This window comes from Telopea speciosissima, chromosome 7 (assembly GCF_018873765.1).
Source record: "Telopea speciosissima isolate NSW1024214 ecotype Mountain lineage chromosome 7, Tspe_v1, whole genome shotgun sequence".
Lineage (NCBI taxonomy): Eukaryota > Viridiplantae > Streptophyta > Magnoliopsida > Proteales > Proteaceae > Telopea > Telopea speciosissima.
In genome coordinates this window covers 43,057,160-43,082,912 of record NC_057922.1, presented here as the reverse complement: position 1 = coordinate 43,082,912, position 25,753 = coordinate 43,057,160, and the positions used below count along the sequence as shown (strand labels likewise).

General features: G+C 44.6%; 1 protein-coding gene across 1 annotated transcript; it reads left to right on the top strand.

Annotated features, from left to right (window-relative positions):
• Nucleotides 1-21,944: 21,944 nt before the first annotated feature.
• LOC122666922 lies at nucleotides 21,945-22,685 on the top strand. Its single transcript, XM_043863036.1, has one exon. It carries the CDS (start codon nucleotides 22,071-22,073, stop codon nucleotides 22,590-22,592), a length of 522 nt encoding a protein of 173 aa, XP_043718971.1. The 5' UTR covers nucleotides 21,945-22,070; the 3' UTR covers nucleotides 22,593-22,685.
• Nucleotides 22,686-25,753: the final 3,068 nt, after the last annotated feature.

Below are 25,753 nucleotides of genomic sequence, written 5' to 3'. Positions count from 1 at the left end.
AGTAGCAGGATTCATCCTTGATTGGTTGTCTTCCCGTGAGACGTAGTGTCCTGATAGACTTGATAGTTGTCTTCCTGTGAGACATAGTATCCCGATAGACTTGATAGTTCTCTTCCCGTGTAGTGTTATGATAGACTAGGTTTCCTTAGTGGATAAACCTATCTACATAGGAGATGAGGTTCCCAGTGTATGAGTCCGTTTAGATTATGTGACTGATAGGCGGTGGCCTAGAGTCCTTTGCGATGTGACCTGTCCTGTTGATGGTGGTGGTCATCGCCGTGTGGTCATCGTGGTGTCCCTGGGAGACCGTGCCCAGAGATGACTGGGCTCAAGGAGATCCGTGGCCCGAGGTCTTCAGTCTGCGCTTGGGGTCTTCAGTTCATGCCCAGGCAGTCCGATCCGTGCCCAGGGCAGATCCGCGGCTGGGGTCATGCGGTCCGCGCCCGGGGTCTGTGGTCCATGCCTGTGTCCGGTTTGGGTAAACTCTTTCCTTGGTTTGCCTGTTTGGTTCTGGACCTGAGCTGGCCCTCCTTCTTGGGCTAGGACACGTGGCAGTCCCTGATTGGTCAGGGTGATTTTGGATTTTTCATTTGCTCCCCACTCTCTTGGAACGGAGTGCTCAAGAGAGTATCCTCTGCATTTCTGTACCAATTAAGGGGCTCATGGAAAATAATCTCTTCTCGGAGGGTGTGCCTACAGATTATTTGGTGAGGAAGAGGTTGTGGGTTCAAACCTCTCCTCTCCCATCTTTTTGTCTTTTATCTCTTCTTTTTCTTTTTTGTAGATATATGCTCTTGTCTTTCTCTTCATTCTCATTTCTCTTCCTCTCTCTCTTGCTTTTTCACCTCTTGATTTTTTGCATCTTCCCCTTTTGCTTTGCACTTAGTCTTCACCTTTTGTTGCCCCCAAGGTGTTTTCTTTTGGGTGGCCAAGGAGTTGTGTGCCATCTCTTTGTTTCTTGCTTGTTGTCCCTTGGCTTCCCCCAGCCATTGGGCTTGAGTTCATTTGATAGCTTGCAGGGCTTGGTGCTTGGCCTTTTCCTTGCACTTGTAGTTGTGCCTGTTGGTTTGTGCCTAGCTTGCCTCGGTCTACACCCTTGCTCGATCGTCACTCATCCGGCCTTCGGTCCGTGCCCGTTGTCGATCGACACCCCCATCGTGGTTCACTCCCGTTGCTAATCGACACCTATCCGTGGTCCACGCCCATCACTGATCGACGCCCATCACAGTCTGCGCCTGTGTTCAATTGACTCCCGTTCCAGCCCCTAAGTTCGATCGACGCCTAGCGGTTTGTGCCTATTTCGATCGGCGCCCGTCCGGGGTCTGCGCCTGTTCTTGGTTGACGTCCATCTACGATTCGGCGTCTGTGCTCGATCGACATCCGCTGCTGTGGTTCGTACCCGTTGCTCGATCTCGATTGACGCACGTCCGGGTCTGAGTCTATTTTGATCGGTGCCCATCCGCCGCGGTCCACGCCCGTCACTTGATCTAGATCGATACCCTCCGGGTCAGCACCTATTTCGATCGGCACCCGTTTGGGGTCCACGCCGGTTCTCAATTGATGCCCATCCATCACGGTCTGCGCCTGCTACTCGATTGATGCCCATTCACTGTCCGTGCCAGGCCTCGACTGCGCCTTATGTGTTCCCTTTCTTCTCCTCTTTGTTCTCCTTTTCTTTTTCTTTTTCTTTTTTTTGTGGTGCCCTTCCTGATGGGTTTGCATGTTAATAGTTGCAGGTTGGCCTCCCTCATCTTGCGTATGTTGCTTGACTTTGGGAGACCGTCATTCTGAGTAAGTAGCTAGCCTGCTTCATTGTCTGTTCATGTCGTCATCTAGCGACTCTGATCCTACTACTATTGTGGTTGGGTCTTCTGGGGAGTCCTCTATGGGGTCGTCTTCCCCCGTGGACACTTCTCCCTCGTTGTCCTCCCCTGCTACTAGTGACGAGGAGGAGGAGGTCTCTAGAGACCCCGCCCCTAGTAGGGGTCGCAGAGTCTCCAGGGCTTCTACTTCTGTCGGGGATCTTAGGATTAAGTTGGCTCAAATCCCTAGTATCATGACCACCTCGAACATGGCGTCGCTTCACCGAGAGTTCCATATTCCTTCTGAGATCGTGCTTCATGTCCCCAGACCCGATGATCGGGCTTTCACCCATCGGGCGGATGAGGTATGCCTCTACCGTATTTTCTTCACCCATGGTTTTTGCTTCCTTGTCTCCCATTTTGTGGAGTTGGTGTTGGAGCTTTGGCGTCTCACCCCTGGACAGGTGTTGTCCAACTCTTGGCGGGTCATCCTGGGTTTCTATATGTTCTTTGCCCGGATAGGGCGTGCTGCTACCGTTCCCCTGTTCTCGTACTCCTACGTGTTGAAGAAGGCGGAAGGTGGGTGCTACCACTTCACCAGTCGCCTCCCTAGGGGGTCTCTTGCCACGCTCGATCCTCTTGTGGGGATCACTAGCTCGGTGAAGTACTAGAGGGACCACTTCTTTTTTGCCATGGTCCCTCGATGTGCACTGCGGTCTACCTGAAAGGCCATTGATATCAAGGGGGTGAACCACTCTCTTGAGTTGAGCGACTTTGAGCGCGACTCCCTCTAGCGATGTCAGGGATGTGATCCGTTTGATGTCCGTGAGTAGGATTCCGAGGCTTTCCTATGTCTTTGAAAGCTGAATCCCGGTAAGATCTTTGGTTTCTTAGTATTTGATGTTTGCATTGGTATTTTTCTTCTAATGTACCTGTTATCTGACTTGTCTTGTGTTCTTGATTGGGTATCGTTGTGCAGGGAACATACGACCAGATCTCAGTGTCTTCCGGTCTAACCTGCGAAAGAGACGTACTCAAATTGCTCCCCTTGGGGATGGTTCTTCTGGTGTCATTTCTCCAGTTCCTACTTCTTCTCCTTATGTGGTCATTGGGATCAAGCGGAAGGGGGGTTTGGACCCTCCTAGTTCAGTGAGGACTGGGCTGCATGTCATCCTCCCACGGTCACCTCCTATCACCGCTACTCCTGGGTCTTCTGCTCCACCCCCTTCCAGAGGCAAAGGGGTCTGTTGGCATGACTGCTGATCCGCCGACCTCATCCCATTTGGTGCTTCCTTGGGACCTTCAGGAGGGAGCGACATTGACCAGCCACGGTGTGTCCTAGGAGTGGCTGGATATGGGAAGGCTTTTCGCCTAGCGTTCGACCATATAGGGGTTTAGTGACACATTCTTGGCACAAACCCTCTATCAGGATATGGCTTCTGTGAGTCATGCTTCTCGATTCTTTGCTTGTTGTGTTGCTTTTCTTGTACCTGGGATGTTTCTTAATGGTTGTGTTGATTACCGGTCTAGCATCGTGCCACGGAGGTAGTGCTTCGCTTTGAGAGCTCTGCTTTCTGGGAGATCCAATTGAACCGCAAGTTACAGGGCCTGGAGACAGAGCTTCAGGGGCACAAGATTGCCTGGGAGGAGGCCATGGCTCGTGAGAGGAGTAGGGCTGAGGAGCCTAGGGTGGCGTCCGCTACGACAGCCCAGAGCTCGACTAGAGTTCGTACCTTGGAGGAGGAGCTTCGTGCCTTATGGCAGAGTCATGAGGTTGAGGTGTCTGAGGCTGGTGAGCGAACGGTGGCAGCGTACCAGCAGTCCCTTGAGCTCATTGCGTACTTCTATAAGTACAACCAGGAGATATATGATGCAGGCATCCGGGACTTAGCAGTTTGTATTCTAGAGAAGACCCCCAATTATGACTTCTCGGGGTTCTTGGAGGTCACTGCGCTGCTACCTGCAACCGCGGTGGTGACTCGTGTCTCTCATGAGGATGGTGCCGTGGTGCCAGAGGAGGGTGCGGTCTTGCCAGAGAAGGGCGTTGTTCACCTTCCTAAGGTCGATATGATGTCCCTTACAGGGTCGAATGTGACTCCTCCATCAGATGCTCCTTGATTTTATAGGTGTTCCAGACGTTGAACTTTTGGATTCCAAACTTTAAGTGGTAATAGTTGTGACCTCTTTTCTGATTGGGTGTAGTTAACCTTTTACCTTCTTTGCAGTGTGTATGTCATGTTGCTTCGATGGTCTAGGAACCTTGGCGATCGACGGAGCTTGGTGGCATTGAGCCTTGGTGGCTTTAAGCCCTTCGTGGTCTATGGACCTTTGTGGCATTGAGCCTTGGTAGTCTACGTACCTTGGTGGTGAACGGACCTTGGTGGTCTATGAACCTTTGTGGTCTACGGACCTTGGTGGCATTGAGCCTTGGTGGTTTGCGAACCTTGGTGGTCAATGGACCTTGGTGGTCTACGGACCTTGGTGGCATTGAGCCTTGGTGGTCGACAGACCTTGGTGGTCTACGGACCTTGGTGGCATTGAGCCTTAGTGGTCTACGGACCTTGGTGGTCAACGGACCTAGGTGGCATTGAGACTTGGTGGTCTATAGACCTTGGTGGTCAACAGACCTTGGTGGTCGACAGACCTTGGTGCTGTGGAAGTGATTTGATTGAGTAGTAGAAGTAGACGAGTATACCTGAAATCAACTATTTACTTCAAATAAAAGTTTTAAATTATCCTTGAAACAACCTACTATGTACCATGGCGACAGACCGACTGCATCAAGCATCGCTACTACTACTCTTCTTGGTGGTGCGTCTGCTTCTACTACTACTCGCTACTTTTACTGGTAGTACTTCTTCAAGTGTTCTGAGTTCCAGTACGGTCTACCTTCTTACCCCCAAAGTTTTCAAGTGGTAGGTCCCTGAACGTATTTGCTTGGAAACTATGTATGGCCCTTCCCAGTTGGCTGACAACTTTCCTTCCTTTTGTGGTTGCGATACACTTGCCCTCCTTAGGACTAGGTCTCCCTAGTGGAATAGCCTCTCTCTCACTCTGGCATTGTAGTACTTGGCAGTGCGTTGCAGGTATGCTACGTTCCTTAGGAGTGCCTTCTCTCGGACCTCGTCTATGAAGTCTAGGTTCACCCATAGTCCATCGACATAGGTGCAATGTAGTACTCTGTGGGACATGGCGAGGACCTCTACTGGTGCTAGTGCCTCCGTACCGTATGCTAGGTGAAATGGGCTTTCTCCTGTGGGTGTCCTTACTATGGTTCGGTACGCCCACAGGACGCTTGGTAGCTCCTCGACCTACTTTCCCTTGGCTCCTTCTAGCCTTTTCTTTACCCCTTCTAGCAATATTCTGTTGGTCACCTCCACCTGACCATTGGCCTATGGGTATGCTACCGAGATAGGCCGATAGTCAATGTTGTAGCTCTGACAGAATGCTCTGAATTTGGGGTTGTTGAATTGCTTGCCGTTGTCTGAGACTAGGATCTTTGGCACCCTGAACCTGTAGATGACATCGTTGTAGACAAACTTCTCCATTTCATTCTCTGTTATTTTGGCCAGTAGCTTAGCCTCGACCCATTTGGTGAAGTAGTCTATAGCGACGACTAGGTACTTCCTATTCCCTGATGCTGTAGTGAAATCGCCTAGGATGTCCACCCCCCCAAATGGCAAAGGGGATGGGGTTGAGGATTGATGTCAGTTTGGTGGCGGGTAGATAGGGTACTGGGACAAACAACTAACATTGCTCGCACTTCTTGGCATACTGTATGGCTTCTTCTTACATTCGTTGCTAGTAGAGCCCCTGGCGGAGGACTTTGTAGGCTAGGGCTCGTCCCCCTATGTGGCTTCTGCAAATCCCCTCATGGACCTCTGCCAGGGCATACTCGGCTCCCTGGGTCCTAGACACTGGAGTAGTGGTGCTATGACCCCCTCTTGTATAGTACTCCATCAAAGATGGTGTACTTTGTAGCTCTCATCCTTATCTTCCTTGCCTCAACCTTGTCTTCTGGTAAAACGTCATTTTATAGGCAGTTGAGTATAGGGTCCATCCAGCTAGGCCCTTCCTCGATCTCATTGACCTGTTTCTCCTTATACGTTGGCTCATACAAGATCTCAATGTAGACTGCACTAGCCAAGTTTCGGAGCTCGTCATTGGCTAGCTTTGATAGGGCATCGACGGTGGCATTCTCGATCCTGAGGACTCAAACCATCTCGAACTTCATGAGCCCCTCGATCAATGCTTGGGCGCGTGTTAGGTATGATGCCATTCGCTCGTCCTTTGCCTCATACTCTCCATTCACCTGGTTCACTACAAGCTGGGAGTCACTCTGAACTGATAGGTGTGTTACTTAGGTGGCCTTGGCTACCCGGAGTCCAGCTAGTAGTGCTTCGTACTCTGCTTCATTATTGGATGCTTGGAAGGTGAATCAGAGAGTATACTAGATTCAAAATCCCTCAGGGCTGGTGAGTATGAAGCCAGCCCAACTTCCTGCTACATTGCTCGAGCCATCTACGAACATCTCCCATGATCCTCGATCATGCTCCTCTGGTTCTGCTTCTGGTTCGACCTCGAATAGGGTGCATTCAGTGACGAAGTCCTCCAAAGCTTGGCCTTTGATGGCCACCCGTGGTTGGAATCTGATGTCATGCTCACTCAACTCTACCGCCCAGGCTATCAGTCATCCGAAGACATCTGGCTTATGGAGTACCTTCTTTAGTGGTAGGTTGGTGAGTACTGTGATAGTGTGGGCCTAAAAATATGGTCTTAGCTTCCTAGCTGCGATCACTAGTGCATAAGCCACCTTCTCAATTCTTGTGTACCTAGTCTCTGCATCGATCAAAACATGGCTGACATAGTAGATGGGTCTCTGGACCTTACCCTCTTCTTTCAACAGCACGGCTGTAAGTACCATGGTCCTTGGGCTCTGATGAGGTTTCCGCAGCTTTCTTGGTGACCGTATTGTATTGGTATGGATAATATTGTCAATGTATAATATTGATAAATGGGGATTGGGATCATGCATTAAAATATGCTAACATAATGTGAAGTCACCACCTAGGGTTAGGGCCTAGGACCCATTAAGTGTAGCCCTATCCGTTGTGAATGGAATTGGGCTACGTGACTCCATATGGTCTGACCAGAGGTTCGGGTAAGGGGTCAAGTTACAAGTGTGGGAAGGTGTTAGGCACCCACCTCACCCGGCTGAAGCCGGTCTCTCTGTATTAGATGCTACATAAGAACGAATGTTCTCTCTTTTATTATGGGGATGGGGGATATTATGAACTACATTCATACGTTGTAAAATAAATTAGAACATAATAAACTACATTACATATATGAAAAATGTATACTAAACGATGAAATACGAAAGGACTACATTAAAACGATGAGAATGCAGTAATTATACTTGTACAGTTATATTCCCTCGGCTCAGGGGAGATGGACGAATGGGCTGATGCCGATTCCTTCTAGGCAGAGCAACTGCTCTTTCAAGTGATTTGGTGGGGAGCAAACAGATAGAATAATGTCTATAATAAAGGGGTTTTGACTGTTAACCGTACACTGATGGGATAACAAAGCCTAGGAGTGGAAATGCTCTATGCTTGGAGGGATAATCAAAGGATCTATCCGCACCAAAGAGGGCTTCACTCACTCACACTCTCATAAGAAAAAGGGGAGAAAGGAGGGTGAAAATGGAGAAAAGAGGGGTTGAAATCTCTTGGGGAGGGTCTCTCTACCCAAAAATCCTTAGGAAATGAGGGAGGGGGACCCTCCTATTTATAGGGAGGGGCCCCTTCTCTCTCCTGGCCAAATAAATCCTCCACGTCCACGGCGTCGTGGGGAACTTTTCCACGGCACCGTGGGTGACGTCAGCAAGCTGATGTCACACCCCCTCATGGCACCGTGGAAATCAAGTACATGTCTCCGCGGTGCGGTGGGAAGGAGCCCCACTGCGCCGTGGGAGCGCAGTGCCTTTTTCCCTTTGTTTTTGGGCCTGAAATGGGCTCTAATGGGTTCTTAGATCTCAGTGAGGAGCGTCGCTCTTCGTCCATGTCTAGTTGTCATCATTGCCAATCAGGGAGTGACAAAAATTAGTGTCTACAATAGCGCTTACGGCGACTGGGGTGGTAGCTAGGTAGACCTGTAGCTCTTTATTGGGCTCTGGTAGCCCAAAAAGCGGTGGGCTCTCCAGGTACTTCTTTAGTTCTTCAAAGGCCTTCTAGCACTCCTCTGTCCATGCAAAGTCTTTTGGACTTCAGAGATTCTTCAACGTCTTGAAGAATGGTAAGCACTTGTCTCCTGATCATGACACGAATCGTGAAAGGGCTGCAACCCTTCCATTCAGCCTTTGCACTTCTCTGACCGTCTGAGGGGGCGCCATCTCTTGGATGGCCTTGATCTTGGATGGGTTGGCTTCTATTCCGCGTACTGAGACCATGAACCCTAAGAATTTTCCTGACGTTACGTCGAAAGCACACTTCACGGGGTTTAGCCTCATCTGGTTCCTTCTCAGTACTGCAAATGCTTCCTCCAGGTCGGATAGGTGTTGGTGGGCATGGACGCTTTTCACGAGCATGTCATCCACGTACACCTCCATGTTACACCCGATCTATTCCTCGAACATCTTAATGACCATCCTTTGGTAGGTGACTTAGCATCTCATAGCCTGCAGTAGCATCGATCAATAGGTCTATCCTGGGCAACGGGTACTCATCCTTTGGGCATGCCTTATTCAAGTCGGTGTAGTGGACGCACATTCTCCACTTTCCATTGGGCTTGGGTACTATGACTACATTGGCAAGCCAGGTAGGGAACTTTTCTTCTCTGATGAACCCCGATAGGCTTAACTTCTCGACCTCTTCTTTGATAGCTGCTTGTCAGGCAAGGGCAAAGTTACGCCGCTTTTGTTGGATGGGTTTCCTGGTTGGATCGACATGTAGCCGGTGCTCTGCTATGGACTGTGGTATGCCTAGCATGTCAGAGGTCGACCAAGCAAAGGCATCCTTGTTTGCTTGGAGTAGACGTCCAAACTCATCCTTCTGCTCGTTGCTCAATAGTGAGCCAACCTGTACGACCTTGGAGGGGTCATCCTTGCTAAGTGGCCATGGGACGAGATCCTCTACTGGCCTTCCTCTTCTTTCTGTCAGTTCATCTCTCTAGTTGTTGACCAAGTTCTCTATGCAGAGTGCCATCCCACGGGTGTTACCATTATTTTTCTTGATGAATAGCACTCCCTTGCTTTCTTCTAATCTCCTCGGACTTCACCTACCCCATTGTCAGTGGGGAACTTCTTCTTTAGGTAGAGTGGAGACACGACTCCCCTAAGGGCTATCAGGGATGGTCGCCTTAGGAGGCCGTTGAATAACACCACGGACTTGACGACCATAAAGTTCACCATGATAGTCACTTGGTGAGGATGTACTCTGAAGGTGATGGGTAGCTCTATGGTACCTCTGATGGAGTCGGTGGCACCCGAGAATCCATGGAGGTAGGTTGGCTCTAGCTTGAGTTGATCGTCTCCGAACCAGAACTGTCGGTAAACTTCCAGGGAGAGTACATCTACTAATGCTCCTGTGTCTATCAGCACCCTGTATATAGGTCAGTTGGCTACCTCCACCTGCATCACCAGGGCATCCTCATGTGGGAAGCTTAGTCCTTCCAAGTCTTCATCTGAGAAGGAGATCACTGTCTCGGACTTGGCTACCTTGCTTGGCCTCTCCGCTACTCCCATGAACCTGGTATAGGCTTTGGCCTTCCTAGTGGACTCTTTCCCCGATCCTCCAAGTATGGTGAGGATGGGGGCTCCCTTTGTGCCACTAGGCTCTGCTGCATCCCTTCGCTCCTCTGGGCGGTCTCTCTCTCGATCTGTCCTTCTTTCTTCCCTTCTGTGTTCTCTTTCTCGATCGCAACCTCTGACCCGAATGGCCATCACGTCTCCCCTTCACGTATTTGTTCAAGCTTCCTGCTCTTACAAGTTATTCTATCTCCCTCTTCAGTTGATAGCAGTCTTCTGTATCATGTCCATTCTCCTTGTGGAAGAGATAGTACTTATTGGGGTTACGCTTCTCAGGTCCTACTAGCATGGGTCGTGGCCAACGGAGTAGGTCACGGTCTTAAATTTGCATGAGGATCTGAGACCTGGTGGTGTTCAGCGGTGTGAACTCAAGACTGCTTGCCCTATCACTTCTCTCTGGATAGTGGTTAGTTCTTCCTGATAGGCTGTCACCCTTCTCCTGTAGACCTTCAGTCCTCAAACTCTTACTCTCTTTACGGTCATCTGGTGCTGACCTCTTATTATCTTGTGGCTTGGCCTCGATCACCTTCTTCCTAGCCTGCAGTACTTCGGCCATATTAGCGAACTCATTGCATCGCTCCAGGAGCTCCTTTATAGTCCTGGTCTCATGACGTGCCAGGTCCTTATTCAAGTCCAGGTCTCTGATGCCTCCTACCAAAGCTGCATGTTGGGTCTGGTAGTCCAAGTCTCGAACCTCTAAGGATTCCTTGGTGAACCTGCTGACATACTCCCTGAGAGACTCCCCAGGGTTCTGTACCATGTTCAATAGATTGACCATGGTCTTTTTCTGCTTAACGCTGCTCTGGAAGAGGGTAACAAATTGCTCGCACAGTTCTATAAACGACCCTATCGACTTTGGTCATAGTCTGGAGAACCAGGAAGTCGCTGCACCCTTGAGGGATGCAGGGAATGCTCTGCAGGAGACCACGTCTGATCCACCACATTGAAATAGTTGATGTGGTCATTAGGGTCTGTGGTACCATTGTAGAGTTCGAAGGTGGGTAACCTGAACCTGGATGGGAGTGTGGCTGACATGATCTCTGTCGAGAATAGGTGTTGCCCGAGTATTGAGTGCGTCTCGCCCTTGGTTTATTTCTTCAACCCTTCCAGCTTCTCGTCCATATCTCGGAGTCTCTTGTCGAGCTCTTCATCCCGTGCCTGTCCCTCAAGCCTGGCAGGATGTTCACTATGACCTCGTTTATGTCCTCTCCTTGAAGTCCCCTCCTACCTTGAGTAATGGCAGGATGGTGAATGGTCACGTCGCAATGAATCCTGGCGTGATCGTGAGGGGCTTTCTTCACGGTCGATCTGGCTCCGCCTTGACGTGTGACTTCCACCTAGTTGACCTTGGAACACCGACCTCCTGATGGACCCTTCTGGGTTGGGTACCATGGACCGGTGTGATGGTGTTCTCCCACGATCTGATCATACTGGAAGGACTACTATTCTTCTGGGAGGTTGGGATGGCTCCCCCCGCTGCCTAGTGTGCCTCTCTGACCTATCACCCCTGGGAGGTGATCTCCTAGGGCTCCGCTCCTATCGAGGATCCGTCCTACGACGATGGGATGTTGTACGCTGCCTCAAGTAGTTGCGGAAGAGTTATTGGTCATGGAGGATCTATCGCTACAAGTTATTGACCTGACCCACAGTCGCTGGTGCATTGGGATCAGGTGCTGGCTCCACGGTGGCTTCAATGGCTACATCCGGGTTGAGGTCAATTCCCCCCAACTTGTTAGTTCTTGAGGACCTCCCTCTCCTGAGAGACATGGTCAGTGGCTCTGCGATGTGAACTCTCTGGAAGAGGTGATCCGTTCCCCTCCCTCGCAGTATTGTTGGTGGAGGTAGCTATCTTCTTGCCTTGTGGTGCCATGGAATGATGACGTGAACAAGCTAGTAGGTATGATGGCTAGCGTCGTTCCCATAGACGGCGCCAATCTATTGCGTCAAGAAATCGTCAGGCGGTCCTTCGGGTGTTGTACCCTGCAAAAGGACCAGGGGGTGACAAAGAAGAGAACCGGTGTGGTTCCAGCTTAGGACTCTCCGATGCCAAAGTCAGATCTCCTTAGCAAACAGACAAATAATAGTATTCAAGATGAGTTAAGATGTCCCCCGATGGGGTTGAGTACCTTTCCTATTATAGTAGAGCATGGCGGTGTGGAGAGTCCTGGTTGATGGTGAGTAGTCTTCGTAGTTGATAGAGTCCCTGAGTAGTAGAGTTCATCCTTGATTGGTTGTCTTCCTGTGAGACGTAGTGTCCTGATAGACTTGATAGTTGTCTTCTTGTGAGATGTAGTGTCTCGATAGACTTGATAGTTCTCTTCCCGTGTAGTGTTATGATAAACTAGGTTTCCTTGGTGGATAAACCTATCTACGTAGGAGATGAGGTTCCCAGTGTATGAGTCTGTTTAGATTACGTGATTGATAGGCGGTGGCCTAGAGTCCTTTGCGATGTGACCTGTCCTGTTGATGGTGGTGGTTGTCGTCGTGTCCAAGGGAGACCGCGCCCAGGGATGACTGTGCCCGAGGAGATCCGTGGCCCGGGGTCTTCAATCCGCACCCAGGTAATTCGGTCCGCGCCCAGGCAATCCACGCCCAGGGTTCGGTCCGCGCCCAAGGTAGTCTGTGCTCGATGATCGATCCACGCCCGGGGTCATGCGGTCCACGCCCGTGTCCGGTTTGGGTCGACTCTTTCCTTGGTTTGCCTATTTGGTTCTGGACCTGAGCTGGCCCTCCTTCTTGGGCTAGGACACGTGGCAGTCCCTGATTGGTCAGGGTTATTTTGGGTTTATCACATGTCATGTAAATTATCTTTGATTTATAATAATAGTCTTATAACAAACAAAAACTGATTTAAGGATGATAGTTGTAATCCTCTTTGCAAATTGTTGGATTAATTTATAGTGTGCCCTCCTTATAAATGTCAATAAATATTATTATTAATGTAAATAGATTCCTAGTGTAATCCATAGTCATTACTTTTGGAAGTTTTTGAATCTTATTGAAGTTCATGAAAGGGGTCCATTTGTCTAGTAGATATACTTACGCTAGGTTGAACCTATACAAGATTGATGCAAGGCTTGGCTTGGACTTGAAAATCAAAAAACCTGCTCAAGTGTCTACTTGGGCTTGAGTTCCAATGCAGACCCTTATAACCCAGAGTTGATACCCTTGAATATCATCTTTTGGTTTAGAAGGTTGTGATATAGGCAATAAGAGCATCAGATGTGGTTTGGTGGTTTTTCTCAAGGGTCCCTCTACCTCCTTGAACACATTTAGTAAGGCATCAGAACATCAAAACACAAGGAATTGCTTCTAGGCATGGTTTCTTCTCATTTGAATTTCTTTCATTGTCATTTTCTTTTCATTTAAAGATTTAATGAGACTGTGGCTGTACTTGTGTGTTATTTATAAATGATGCAACTTGCATATGATGATAACCATCTATTCCAATTGCTTTCAATTAGGTTTTCAAATGGTATCTAGTTCAAACCCTACTCCAATGATTATCAACTGGAGTGTAATTGAGACCGATAAATTCATTAACCTAATGGTTGATAATGTGAGAAATGGTCAAAAGACTAACACAACCTTTACTAAAGTTGGTTGGACTAACATCAAAACTGGACTAGAAACTGCTTTTCAACGTTCTTTTACTAAGGAACAACTCCGCAATAAGATGTACAAATTACAGGGTCATTATGATAGCTTTAAAAAACTACTAGAGACGACTGGATTTGGTTGGGACTCACAGACTAGGACTGCTACTGCAGATGATTTTATTTGGGATTGGTGTTCCAATTGTCTTCTGGAAACGTTTCTAGAACAGGTTTACTAAGCTGGTCAAAAGCGGTTGCTCAGCATAGAAATGGAAAAAATTGTTTAGCTGTTTCTTAGCACAGTTTCAGCACAGAAATAACAGTAAGGTTATCAAGCGGGCACTAAACTTCCCATCTACCAAGCTGAAGAAATGTGTGGGGAGGAGATAAAATGGGTACTTTTTAGTTAAATCTGCCTATCACTTTCTCTCAAACCAAAGGGATCTTCAACAACTCAGAAGACCTTCTCCTTCTAGTGGGCATAGTTGGGAGCAGATTCCCCCTTCTACATGGAGACACATCTGGAGCTGTAAAACCCTCCCAAAAATCAAATCCTTCATATGGAAAGCCTGTGCTCAAGGTGTTGCTTTAGACGAGAATCTCCTTAAAAGACAGATGCACATTGATCCTTGCTGCAAGAGGTGTGGCCGTGAAGTTGAGAAAACTAATCATATTCTACTTGATTTCCCCTTCGCAAGGGCCATCTGGTTTGGTTGCAATCTGTCTTTCGTGGTGCCAACTAATGAAGATCCTAGTCTTGCCCGATTACTGCAGGTTTGGGATCAGCTTCGATTCCCAAATAAGAAGAGAGGGGCCAAAGCCTTGAGTTTGCTCTCCTTCGTAATTTGGCCTATCTGGTTGGCCAGAAATGATTTGGTATTCAACGAAAAGGAGTGGTCTCCTATCAAAATTATCTGCAAAGTACATAAAGCCTATGAAGAGTTCCTATCAGTGCCCCAAGGAAGCTCTATCCTTCTTAATTCGCCTTCTTCTCCTTCGCAGCAGTGGACTCCCCCCAGCTGGGCACATAAAGTTAAACTGCGATGCGGCGCTCACTCCCCCCTCCTCTTCAGGTGGCCTCAATGTGATCTTGCGTGACTCGAAGGCCTTCCCTGCCTTTGCCTGCTCCGTTCCAGATTACTTCAGTGATGCCTTCTTAGGAGAAGCCCTTGCGATGCGTGTCGGGCTTGAAGCTGCTCTGGAAGTTGGGGTTTCGTCCATTGTGATTGAATCGGACAATTTCAGCTTGGTGTCTCTTCTGTACAATGTCATCCTACCCTACCCGATCGTTTCCTCTAATGTTATTAATGATATTCGGGTTTTGGTTAACCGTTTTCATGTTTCCTCCATTGAATGGATTCTTAGGGAAGCAAACTTGGTCGCTGACTCTCTATCCAGGAAGGCCCTATCTTTGGCAAGTAAAATAGTATGGCCCAATTCCAATCCTTGGCTTCTTGATCTTTGTAATCAAGATGCCTTGTGCTCCTCTTACCCCCCTATGCAATAAAATTTTCCATTACCAAAAAAAAAAAAAAGTAGAAGCACCTGTCTTCTACTAAAAAATAAAAAGAGGGGGGGGGTTAAATACGCATACTCCCCTAAAATGTACCCAATATTTCTCATGCCCCCCTAAGGTTCTGACAAGTCCACATGCACCCCCTGAAAATTCCACGTGCCACACCTCCTTTACCCCCCTAAAGCCATTTAAGTCCACACCAGGCGTTAAATGCTAAAAGATAACCAAACTACCCTTTCTTCTATCTTTTCTAAAATTTAAAAAGACCTAATTGCCTTGACCTATTCGCTAAAATTTGAAAAGACCAAAATGCCCTCATCTTCCCCAAATCATCTTCTTTTACAATGTAGATACCCAATACTACCACCACCACCACCACCCACCATTAACACCATCACCACCGTGAAGCCCCAACTCCAACTCCTCCACCTTTACCAATTCCACCATGAGTCCACCTCCCTTGCCTATTCCTCCACCAACATCGCCGTCCTCCTCATGACCATTTGGGATACTGCCAAAAACCCTCTCTCTCTCCCTCCACACCTTGCCCAGAAACCCTAACCTATCCAAAAGTTGCCCTGGAAAACCGCTTCTCCAACTTTTAAAACTGCTTACCACTAATCTTTTGAGTCCTTTCATGGATAGATGCTACTCCCACACCTTGTGCCTGCGGTGGCCATTACTAAAACATCCATTTCGTTCCCTAAAACCGCTTTTCTAATAATATTTCCCTTCGCAGCTTAGCTTATCGATGTTCCTGCTTTGGATACTATCTCTTTCTTCTCTCTCTCTCACTCTCTCTCTCTATACCTACCTTTTCTCTTTCTCTTCTCTATAGTGGTAGCTATATATCTCTGTTCATCGATCAATTAAATAGTCAAAATCAGAATTGTGAGTCTACCAAACAAAGAAGAGCTCAATAAAGTTGTTCCTTGGTTTCTTCTATAGTCTTTTGCTTATTTGGTAAGGGCGGCGGTGTTGGTGGAGGAATAGACAAGAGAGGGGGACTCAATGGTGGAATTGGTAAAGGTGGAGGAGTTGAAGGTGGTCCTAGAGGTGGGGCTTCATAGTGGTGATGGTGTTAATGGTGGGTGGCGGTGGTGGTGGTGGTGGTGGTAGTATTGGGTATCTACATTGTAAAAGAAGATGATTTGGAAAGATGAGGGCATTTTGGTCTTTTCAAATTTTAGCAAATAGGTTAGGGCAATTAGGTCTTTTCAAATTTTGGAAAAGATAGAAGAAAGGGTAGTTAGGTCATTTTTTAGTATTTAACGCTTGGTGTGGACGTAAATGGCTTTAGGGGGGGTAAAGTAGGGGTGGTACATGGATTTTTCAGGGGGTGAGTGTGGACTTGTCAGAATCTTAGGGGCGCATGAGGAATATTGGATGCATTATAGGGGGGTATACGTATTTAACCCAAAAAAAAATAGAAGCACCTGTCTTTAATTTCAGTTATTTAGCTTGAAATTGAATTAGTTTTTGGAAGTCTAGTAGGAGTTTTCTCAATTTGGATCCTCTACTGTTGAGCTACCCGCATGACCGTGCTGCCTAGACACAGCAAGGCATGCAATGACCGCCTTACCCCTGCCTGAGCGCCTTTCCCGAGTGGAGGTAAGGCGGTCATTGCGCGCCTCACCGTGTCTGGGCAGCACGGTCCTGCCAGGCAGCTCAGCAGTAGAGGATCTGGATCCGAGTTTTCTTGGTTATGGAAGGTATATAATGGATGATTCTCGTTTTTTTCTATAATATACTAGGCTAGGCCAAAAGGGATTTTAATCCTCTCTAAATCCCTAAAAGTGTGTAGTGCAGCAGTTCGAGGTGGAGATGTCGACACCTGGCAGCTCGAACATCCAACATTCCTAGCTCATTGACTTCCATTTTTTTTTCTTTCTTCTCGAGCTCTGCACCATTGGATGTCCGAGCTACCAAGTGTCGACATTTCAACCCTGAACTGCCGCACTACACACTTTAGGGAATTGGAGAGGATTATTTTCCAGGCCAGTGTAATCAAATAATCAAACTCTGTCGAGTCATCTAATTCAAATCAAAATGTTGGAAAACCTGATTAAGAATCATGTAGAACTCGGTCAAGGTGAAAAATGATAATACTCGATCATGAATCGTTCAAGTCAAATAAAACTTGGTATTTTTACCTGAGTCATCATAAACTCAGCAAGTCTAGTCATTTTTCTAAAGGGAGAAAGAATGCTACATGGGCACATGCGGTGCGCTGCCCCTGCGCCCAGACACACAAGCTCGCAAAATGATCGTTATGCCCCATAGACAAGCGGAATTTTTTTTGGGGGGGGGGGGGGTGCGGCGGTCATTTCACACACCCATGTGTCTGGGCACAGGTGCAGTGCACCGCACGTGCCCAGGTAGCATTCTCTTTCCCTTTTCTAAAATATACATATAGTTGACTACTTTAATGTTAAATAAATAAATCAAGGGATAAAGTTCTCTGCAGTGGGGATGCATGGTGCGCCTAGACACATGGAGGGTAGGCAAAATGACCGGCCCACCCCCTTGGATGACCCAAACCCCGCCCATGTCCCTCCCCATGTGTCTAGGTGCAGCTTGCGCCCAGATGCGCTCCCGGACAGAGGACGTGCGCCCATAAATTAATAAATGAAGTAACTAGTAAAAACATAATTGGAAAATAAATTCTCATTTGACTATCTTGACATTCATCTCTCTCTCTCTCTCTCTCTCTCTCTCTCTCTCTCTCTCTCAATGTAATTAAGTTGAATTGTTACATACCATTAATTACATCAGGTCCATTAAGTTGAACTGTTACATACCACTAATTACCATAAGGTCCATTGCTAATACTCTAGAGAATTGAGAAATATTGCAATAAGCATGAAGCCCTGATTCTATTTCAATTTCAGATTGATTTTATGAAATAGTCAACAAATAGATTTTTGGTCAAAAAATTGAAATTGTTTTGATTGTATCAATATGAAATAGTTCAAGAATAAAAAAATCCATTTGGTAGTTCAATTCCTGAGAATAGATACTCTATATTTCTTTGGGAAGGGTGGTGGTGGCGGTGGCGGCAGTAGTGGTGGCAGTAGTGGGATGGTTGTGTTTTATTTTTAATATGAAATTACTACTTTGCCCATCAAATTAACCATGTGCTCATTAAAGAGCAAGAATGAAATCAAATGAAATATAAATTCTAAAACAACTCCTCAGTTATTTCAGAATTTCTAATCCACTTGATTTCTATTTCACTAAAATAAGATGTAAAAATCAAACCAAACAATTTCCAAAATAGAAATCACCCCTGAAATTGAAATAGAAAGCATACCAAATCAGGCCGAGGGGAACATCATTTATGAAATCAATTCATATGTGCATGCAATGGTTGTAGAGGGGTGCAATATAGGTCTGTGGTAGGGTGTGGTGTAAGAATCATCACTTACTCCACTGGAGCAAACATGGGGCCCAAGTATTATGGTAAACTACAGGAGAGAGAAGTGCTTTCTCTCAAATTGCTTGATTGGTAGTTATGGCATTTGATTCCAACATTTTTCTGATTTTTCAATATTTTTATGTATTTTTCTAATTTTTTGTTAATTTATACATATTTCTTATATTTAAAAAATAAAAAAACCTAACTCTTTTTTTTTTTTTTGGTAGAAAATAAAAAACCTAACTCAACCTAACTAGGTTTGAGTGTTTGACCAAGCCAAATCACCAGGTTTTCTGAAGGGCGAGTCGATTCAAAAGACCTGGTTTTCCAACGATGATTTAGATGCAAAAATAAAAAGAAGAGGACATGAATATTAGGTTATTCGGAGTCCAAACAAGTCAAAGGACGAAAGTTTGTTTATGACTTTAAATATTGGACTGAATTTTCTTTTTCCCCATGGTTTTAGGAATCAATATCGATATCGGTATTCGTATTGAAATCACATTGGTACCATTCCAAATCAGCCAGATTGCATGGATTTACCCTAAAAAATATCGTTACCATATCGTATTTAGATAATTATATTGTCTGTACAATGCTTGTACTATTCATCGATCCAATATCGGTCAGATATTAGTATCGGTGTTGGCTGATCAGAGACCAATACCTTAAACCCTGTTTCACCCATGATGAAAGTGGAATTCCTTCACCATGGGCATGGGTATCGTCGAATGGCCAATGGGAGAGATATTTTCAACCCAATAATGGGTGGAAGTTGATGGGACAAGAGTCCCATCACATGGTCACAATAGTGGCAGTGAGGGGATTCTTCCTCCCTCGGTGTTGAAGGAAAACTTTCACCTTATTTATTATTGGATTCAATTAAATTCCATTTTGGTAATGGTAATTTTAAGCTTGAGTACACCTCACGCTAAACCGAAACCGTTGACCAAAATTGAACCAAGCCATTTACACCTAAACTGTAAAACCATTTAATAAATGGTTCGATTTTGATTTTAAATCAGGACCGTTGAGCTAAACGATTTAAATCGAATCGAACTATTTAAAGCGTTTAGAAAATTGTCTAAACCGAAACAAATATTAGTAATATGTATTGCCAATAATTAACCATTAGTGTCTTCATACAATAGGTTGTTGCTAAATTTTAAAACAATTGGAGCCAAACATGTATTGGTAGAAGTGTATATGTGGAATTTGTAAAAAAAAATTGAGTTGGATTCATTCAAATACATCAGTATAATAGTATTCAATGTTTCTATGAACATTTTGGCTTCTCAATGTGGCATGTTGAGTACAACCAATAAGCATTAAATTTGGTGTAAAATAGGCAAACCGTTTAAGAACCAAGTATCTAAAATCGTGATCAAAACCATTTAGGGTCGATAAACCAAAATTGTTTAAAAACCAAGAAACCGAAACCATTTACTAAATGATTTTGGTTTCACCTAAAAATGTTTGCACCAAATTGTACCGATTACACCAAAACCAAACCATTTAACACCCTTAACCCACGCATAGAGAATAATTAGATCAATTTTTAAGAAAAGAAATAAATAAATAAAAAATTATTTATGAGAGGACGTAAAAATTCCAGGCGGATCTCCCTTCCTTTTTTAGATGTTCTCCATGAGGCCGATATAATTAGAAGAATGATGTTGGTGCAGAAAGTCCAAATATCGCATAACACTGAGATATAGAGCTTTCAATTTCTAACGGTGAGTCCTCAAAAAAAAACGTTTATTTTGTCATTACGATTAGCACTAAGGTGTCTTAAAGATGGCTAAGATTAAAACCAAGGTGGAAATGATTGGAAAGAGGCCAAAATAGAGAGAGGGGTAGAGGTAGAATTTTTCAAGGTGGTTGAAGTCTTCAAAGTGAGGTGGAGTCTTTAAGAGTTGTATCTTCCAAAAGAGTGGAAGAGATAGGGTCTTCCAAGTGGTTGGAGTCTTTCAAACATGGTTGGAGTAATTGGTCTCAAACCTGCAGAATCAACCTGATTGGATCAGTATTGGACAAGGGCAATCCTGATTCTTGGCTGATCCATTGGTACAACCCAAGGGTAAAAATTTAATAAAAACCAATTTTTATTAAAAAGCATGGATAAATCCGTCCAAATTATCGGATCGGTATCGTTTGAGACCGATCCCAATTCGATTCACGATTATTAAAAGCCTACTTCTAAGGAGGTGGAATCTTCAAAAGAATGGAATCTCCAAGAAAATGAGGCCTTCCAAAAATATAGAGAAGTACTTGAAAAACCAAGAGTGGAAAGACACAAAGGTTGAGAGAGAGAGAGAAAGTGAGTGAGTAACAAAGTAAGAAAACGGAAGAGAGAGGGATGTACAAGGGACTTGGATTTGGAATTCAAATACCAAGGATTGTATTATATTTCTTCTCTTGTTTTTAGTGAAAGTTTGACCAAACTCTGAGAACAACAAAAAAAGGAAACGGTTAAAAATTGTAAACAAATGGACAAATGAAATGGTAAAACAAAAAATAGTGAATGGTAAAAAATAGAAAACAGACGGTATGGATTTTAAACGTTTATATTTAAAAAAATAACATTATTGTCATATAAATTGAGGAATTTTTATTTAAAATACATGTTTCTAATATTCAAAACAACTATAACATTCAAAATTAATCCATATATATTCCACAACACAATATAAGTTCTAAGACATGTCATCTAATATCATCCAATATCAATTCCTAGTTCATACACCATAACGTCCAAAGTTGAGCAATGTGGTTTGATGATGGTGTTGCTCATTGTTGTTAATAAAGCCAACACACTCATGGAGTGATGCACGTTTAATTGGGGTTGGGAGTCATCTCTTTAGAAATCATATAGATGCACCAATTTGTAACTCAATTTCAAGGTCTATCATTGACCTTGAATTGAAGGTGATATAATGAGAATGTAATTCTAAGTCATCTTTAGCTAGGTGAAAGAATCAGGTGGATCAAAGTTTAAGAGAAAGATATGACCACTTAAATAAATCATTGTTGAACAAATCCAAAGTCTTAAAAACAGTCAAAAACGGAAACATGTTTTAAGGGCGTTTAAAATGGGAATGTTCGCCATTTGCCAGTTTTTCCTCCAAATGTACTGCAAAACGTGTTTAAAGTTTAGACCACGCTACTCTTCATTCCTTTAGACTTGTATGAGAGGACTAGGAGAGTTCGTATCATTGGTTAAGATTCAAGAATGTGATTTCCTGTCCTCCAGAAGTAGGGTGCAGAAGCATCCGTTGCTGGGCGAACGACGATCCTCCTTCTCGATGCGCCTGGTAAATGGTAGCAGTAGTGACTTTGATTCTGGTTCCGCAATGGCTTCAATCCTCCTCGCTCGGCACGGCGAGCTTCTTCGAGTTAATTCATAGCAAATTACTGAAACATGAGATCCTAAGGAGAGAGAGAGAGAGACAGAGAGAGAGAGAGAGAGAGAGAGAGAGAGAGTTAGCTGGTCAATTGATTGTCCGTTGTCTGGAAGTCTGTTTGACCGTAAGGAGGGAAAGGTAGCTGTGCTCTTGACCCAAAAAAAATAATCAAAAAGCAGTTCAACACAGGACCGACCACGTGGGTTTTCTTCCCTTCCTGTTCTTGGGAAGCAGGTAGCGTGTTACGGTGTTAGTTGAAAAATGTAAATGTTTGTTCGCAGGATATGTGTGGAGATCCTCATGAAAAGACAGATGCAGCGACAAATATATGGATATCCCCAAGCAGCTACCACGTATTCCATATCGTTCCCCTATTTAATTCATGTCAAGACTCAGACTTGGCAGCTGCTCAACTTGTCTCCACATGAACACAAGGTGTTCTTCATATCACCTGAAAGAAACCCTTTGGTTTAGCTTCCTCTGTAGAAAGCAACTTGAAAGAGAGGCAAGAAGAGGGAAAGTTAGAGATGGGTTTGTCGATCGGATTCCTCTTCAGTCTCAGATGGGTACTCCTGTCTCCAACCGTGTTTCTATATTTTAGTCTCCTCTGTTTTTCCTCTTTCACGACCGCCGAGACTGTGTATGAGGTTCTGGAATCCTACGATTTCCCGGTGGGTCTCCTCCCCAAGGGGGTTATAGGTTACGATTTGGACACTAGTACCGGCAAATTCTCTGTCTACTTGAATGAAACTTGTACCTTCAAACTTGAAAATTCTTACGAGCTGAAATACAAATCCACCATTAAAGGCTACATCTCCACAGACAAGCTCTCCAGTCTGTCGGGTATCAGTGTGAAGGTGTACTGGTTCTGGCTCAACATCATCGAGGTTACTCGAAGCGACAACGAATTAGACTTATCTGTGGGTATCGCTTCTGCTGATTTCCCTGTTAAAAACTTCGACGAGTCTCCAGAGTGTGGATGTGGCTTTGATTGCGATACTGCACAACCTCGGAGAATCAGAACGGGCCTCTTTGTCTCTTCTTCTTAAGACGTTTACTTGAAATTGAGGTACTGATGCTGAAATTTATCTTGTTTCTTTCGTTTGGACCTTAATCGAACGACACTTGCTTATCCTCTTCAATTCCGTTTGTTTTAGTTAAACCTGTTTGCTTCTTTTCTAGTTTCTCTTGTCTAATTTTGCTTGGGGAGGGAATGCAACTAGATGGGTTGTTATATAAAAATAAGATTCTCAGGCTAGATCGTAGCATTATAATTCATTTTCTGAATATTGTTGAGTTCTACTATTCCAAAATCTGCCCTAATCATGCTCTGCCGCCCACCTAATTCCTTCAATTGTGTCATGAGACGATGGATGCTTATTGATTTATCATGGAATTTAATTCTTAAAATGCAACTGAGCACATTGTGTTTTTTTATGCTCACCGCTTATCATGCTGCTTCACGTAATTAGGGTCAGCTAGAAACAGAGCAAGATTAGAGAGACTACTTGTACCTTACTTGCATGTCATTGCCAATCTCTTTCTTTTTTGAGTATTTAGGGTTTTGTTAGCATCCATTGAAAACTTAAGATATTTTGGTGATTGATAGGGACTTCACTGTTGTTTACACCCGACAGAATTCAGTATGTAAGTCTTGATTAGTTGAGAGAAGCTTTCTGGAAGCTCAATCATTTAGTGGTAGAGGGAGCCTTCAAAATTCATTGAAACTTCTCCTCTCTCTCTCTCTCTCTGATACGAATTATACAGCTCTTGTGATGTTGGATCAGAAGAAGATCATAAGCAAGTCAAGGAATGACATAGCAGCAAAAGAAGAGATTGAAGATGTTGATGTTGTAATAGAGGGCTTCAACAGACCCAACAATGCCATCCACATCAACTATACAAGAGAGGAGGACAGCAAGGGTTAGAAAGAATCCAACGTGGACAAAGGACTATTATATGGCTTAGTAAGAATTAAAGAATTAGTTGGGAATTGGTTAGGGGTTTGACAGCTGGGAAAGCAACTTGATTGTAGAAATAACCACTTCACTTGTATGGTTTGGGTTAGTTAGTAGACCCTATAAATAGCTACAGAATGTACGGTACAATTCATGTAAAAGCAATAATATCTCATCTCTTTTCTTCAACCTTTGGAGTCCCTTGAAACTCGAGTTCAGTCCTCTGTTCCTGCAAGTCACAATCTTATCATTGGTGCTTTCATTTATCCCATCTTCTATGGTTGACTACTCGGGAGGGGCAACCTAGGGGGGGAGTAAAAGGGCTACCTAACAAGTAGGTTAGAGTGGAGCCGTCTCTCTACCTAGAGTGGGCCGATGAGGGCGGCGTCGTATACACATGGGGGAATGTTACTCTCTAATCCCACATCGGTTGCCTTGGTGACTTGATGTGTGCTTATATGACTTTGGGCTCTCCTTCCTCTCAAGCTAGCTTTTGGGCTGGGCTCTCCAGAAGTCTTGTAACATTCTCTCTCTCTCTCCCATTATGTGTCCATCGTTTTTTACAAAACTAGAAAGTGTTTTGTTGATTAGTATTATTGTTGCATTGCATCTTGTGGTCTGAGCACAACTCCGATGTATTTGAAGGGGAGCGTTAGACGAGTGCACGTTTGTTGCCGGAAGCCCAAGGCTATTATATCTTGGAGTCAGTTTTGCAAACAAACCAGGTTGTACCACAAGGGGGAAAATACTGACATTAGGAGAGTGCCAAGTGACACGTCTCAGCGTTCCATCTTCATCTTCAACAAGGACTCAAGTTCAACACACTCTCCCACTAGATTACTACAAAAAATAAGTGATTCTCATATAAAGGCTTACTTTTATATTACTATAATTCTAAAGTATCTATAGACTTTATTTGAGACCCAAGAATGCCTTGAAGGGATGAATCCACCTCTATAAATAGAGGTAGAGGGAGCCTTCAAAATTCACTGAAACTTCTCTTCTCTCTACCCCATTACATATTGATAGTGTGTACACCATTTTTTACAAAACTAGAAACTCTTTTGTTGATTGGTATTATCATTGTATTGCATCTTGTGACTTGAGCACAACTCCGATGTACTCGAAGGGGCGCATTAGATGAGTGCATGTTTGTTGCCGGAAGCCAGAGGCTATTATCTTGGAACCAGTTTTGCAAACAAACCCAGTTGCACCACAAGGGGGGCAAATACTGACTTCAGGAGAGTGTCAAGTGGCATGTCTCAGCCTTCCATCTTCATCTTGAACAAGGACTCAAGTTCGACACACCCTCCTACTGGGTTACCACAACAGATAAGTGATTCTCATATAAAGTCTTACTCTTATATTGGTACAATTCTAAAGTATCTATAGACTTTATTTTAGACCCTAGAATGACAAGTACCAATGTGCCTGGAATGCAAAACCTCAAGCTCTTGTCAAATTCTGATAAGGTTGAGTCATTCAATGGTTCAAACTATATGAGAGGTGGAAACAAAAGGTACTCTTCGTGTTGAGTCAATTAGATGTTTCCTTTGCACCCACCACTCCCATACTTGATGAGAGTGATGATCCCACCCTGATGGTCCCATATACTCAACTCCCTCTCTAATGAACTTTATGGAGTCTATGCTTCCTATGATTATTCATCAACTATTTGGAATTCATTAGCCAAAAAAATATGCATTAGAGGATGTGAGGAGCAAGAAATACATTATGGAAAATTTTCTAAAATTTGGAATAAGGGATAACAAGAGTATATCTGCCCAAATAGGTGAATATCAAATCCTGCTGGTAGAACTAGCCAAGGAAGGAATGCTTTTACCTGATATTTTGTCTTTGGCTCATTGATAGAGAAGTTACCATCATCATGGGTTGGCTTCAAAATCAATATGAAACACAAGAGAAAGGAATGGTCTCTTAACCAAGTTGCCGTTCGGATAAATATTGAGGAGAAGAACTAGGAGAAAGACAAAATTGAAAAAGCCAAAGAGTTTAAATCTAAGGCTAATTTAGTCAAGTCTGATAAAACTGAGCCATGCAAGAAAAACTTGAAAGCCAAGAAGGGAACAGTCTTTAAGAAAAAGAAAGACAATTGTTTTTCATGAGGCAAGCCGGGGCACTTTAAGAGAGAGAGCCGAAATAGGAAGAAGAAGGATTTCAGCAAAGCTAATCTCAATTTGATCGAAGCAAACTTCTTTGCAACCGTGGTGACTGATACTGGTGCTTCCAAG

Excerpts from the sequence above, each read along its gene's own strand:
- LOC122666922 (XM_043863036.1), top strand. The coding sequence starts at position 22,071 with ATGGGTTTGTCGATCGGATTCCTCTTCAGTCTCAGATGGGTACTCCTG.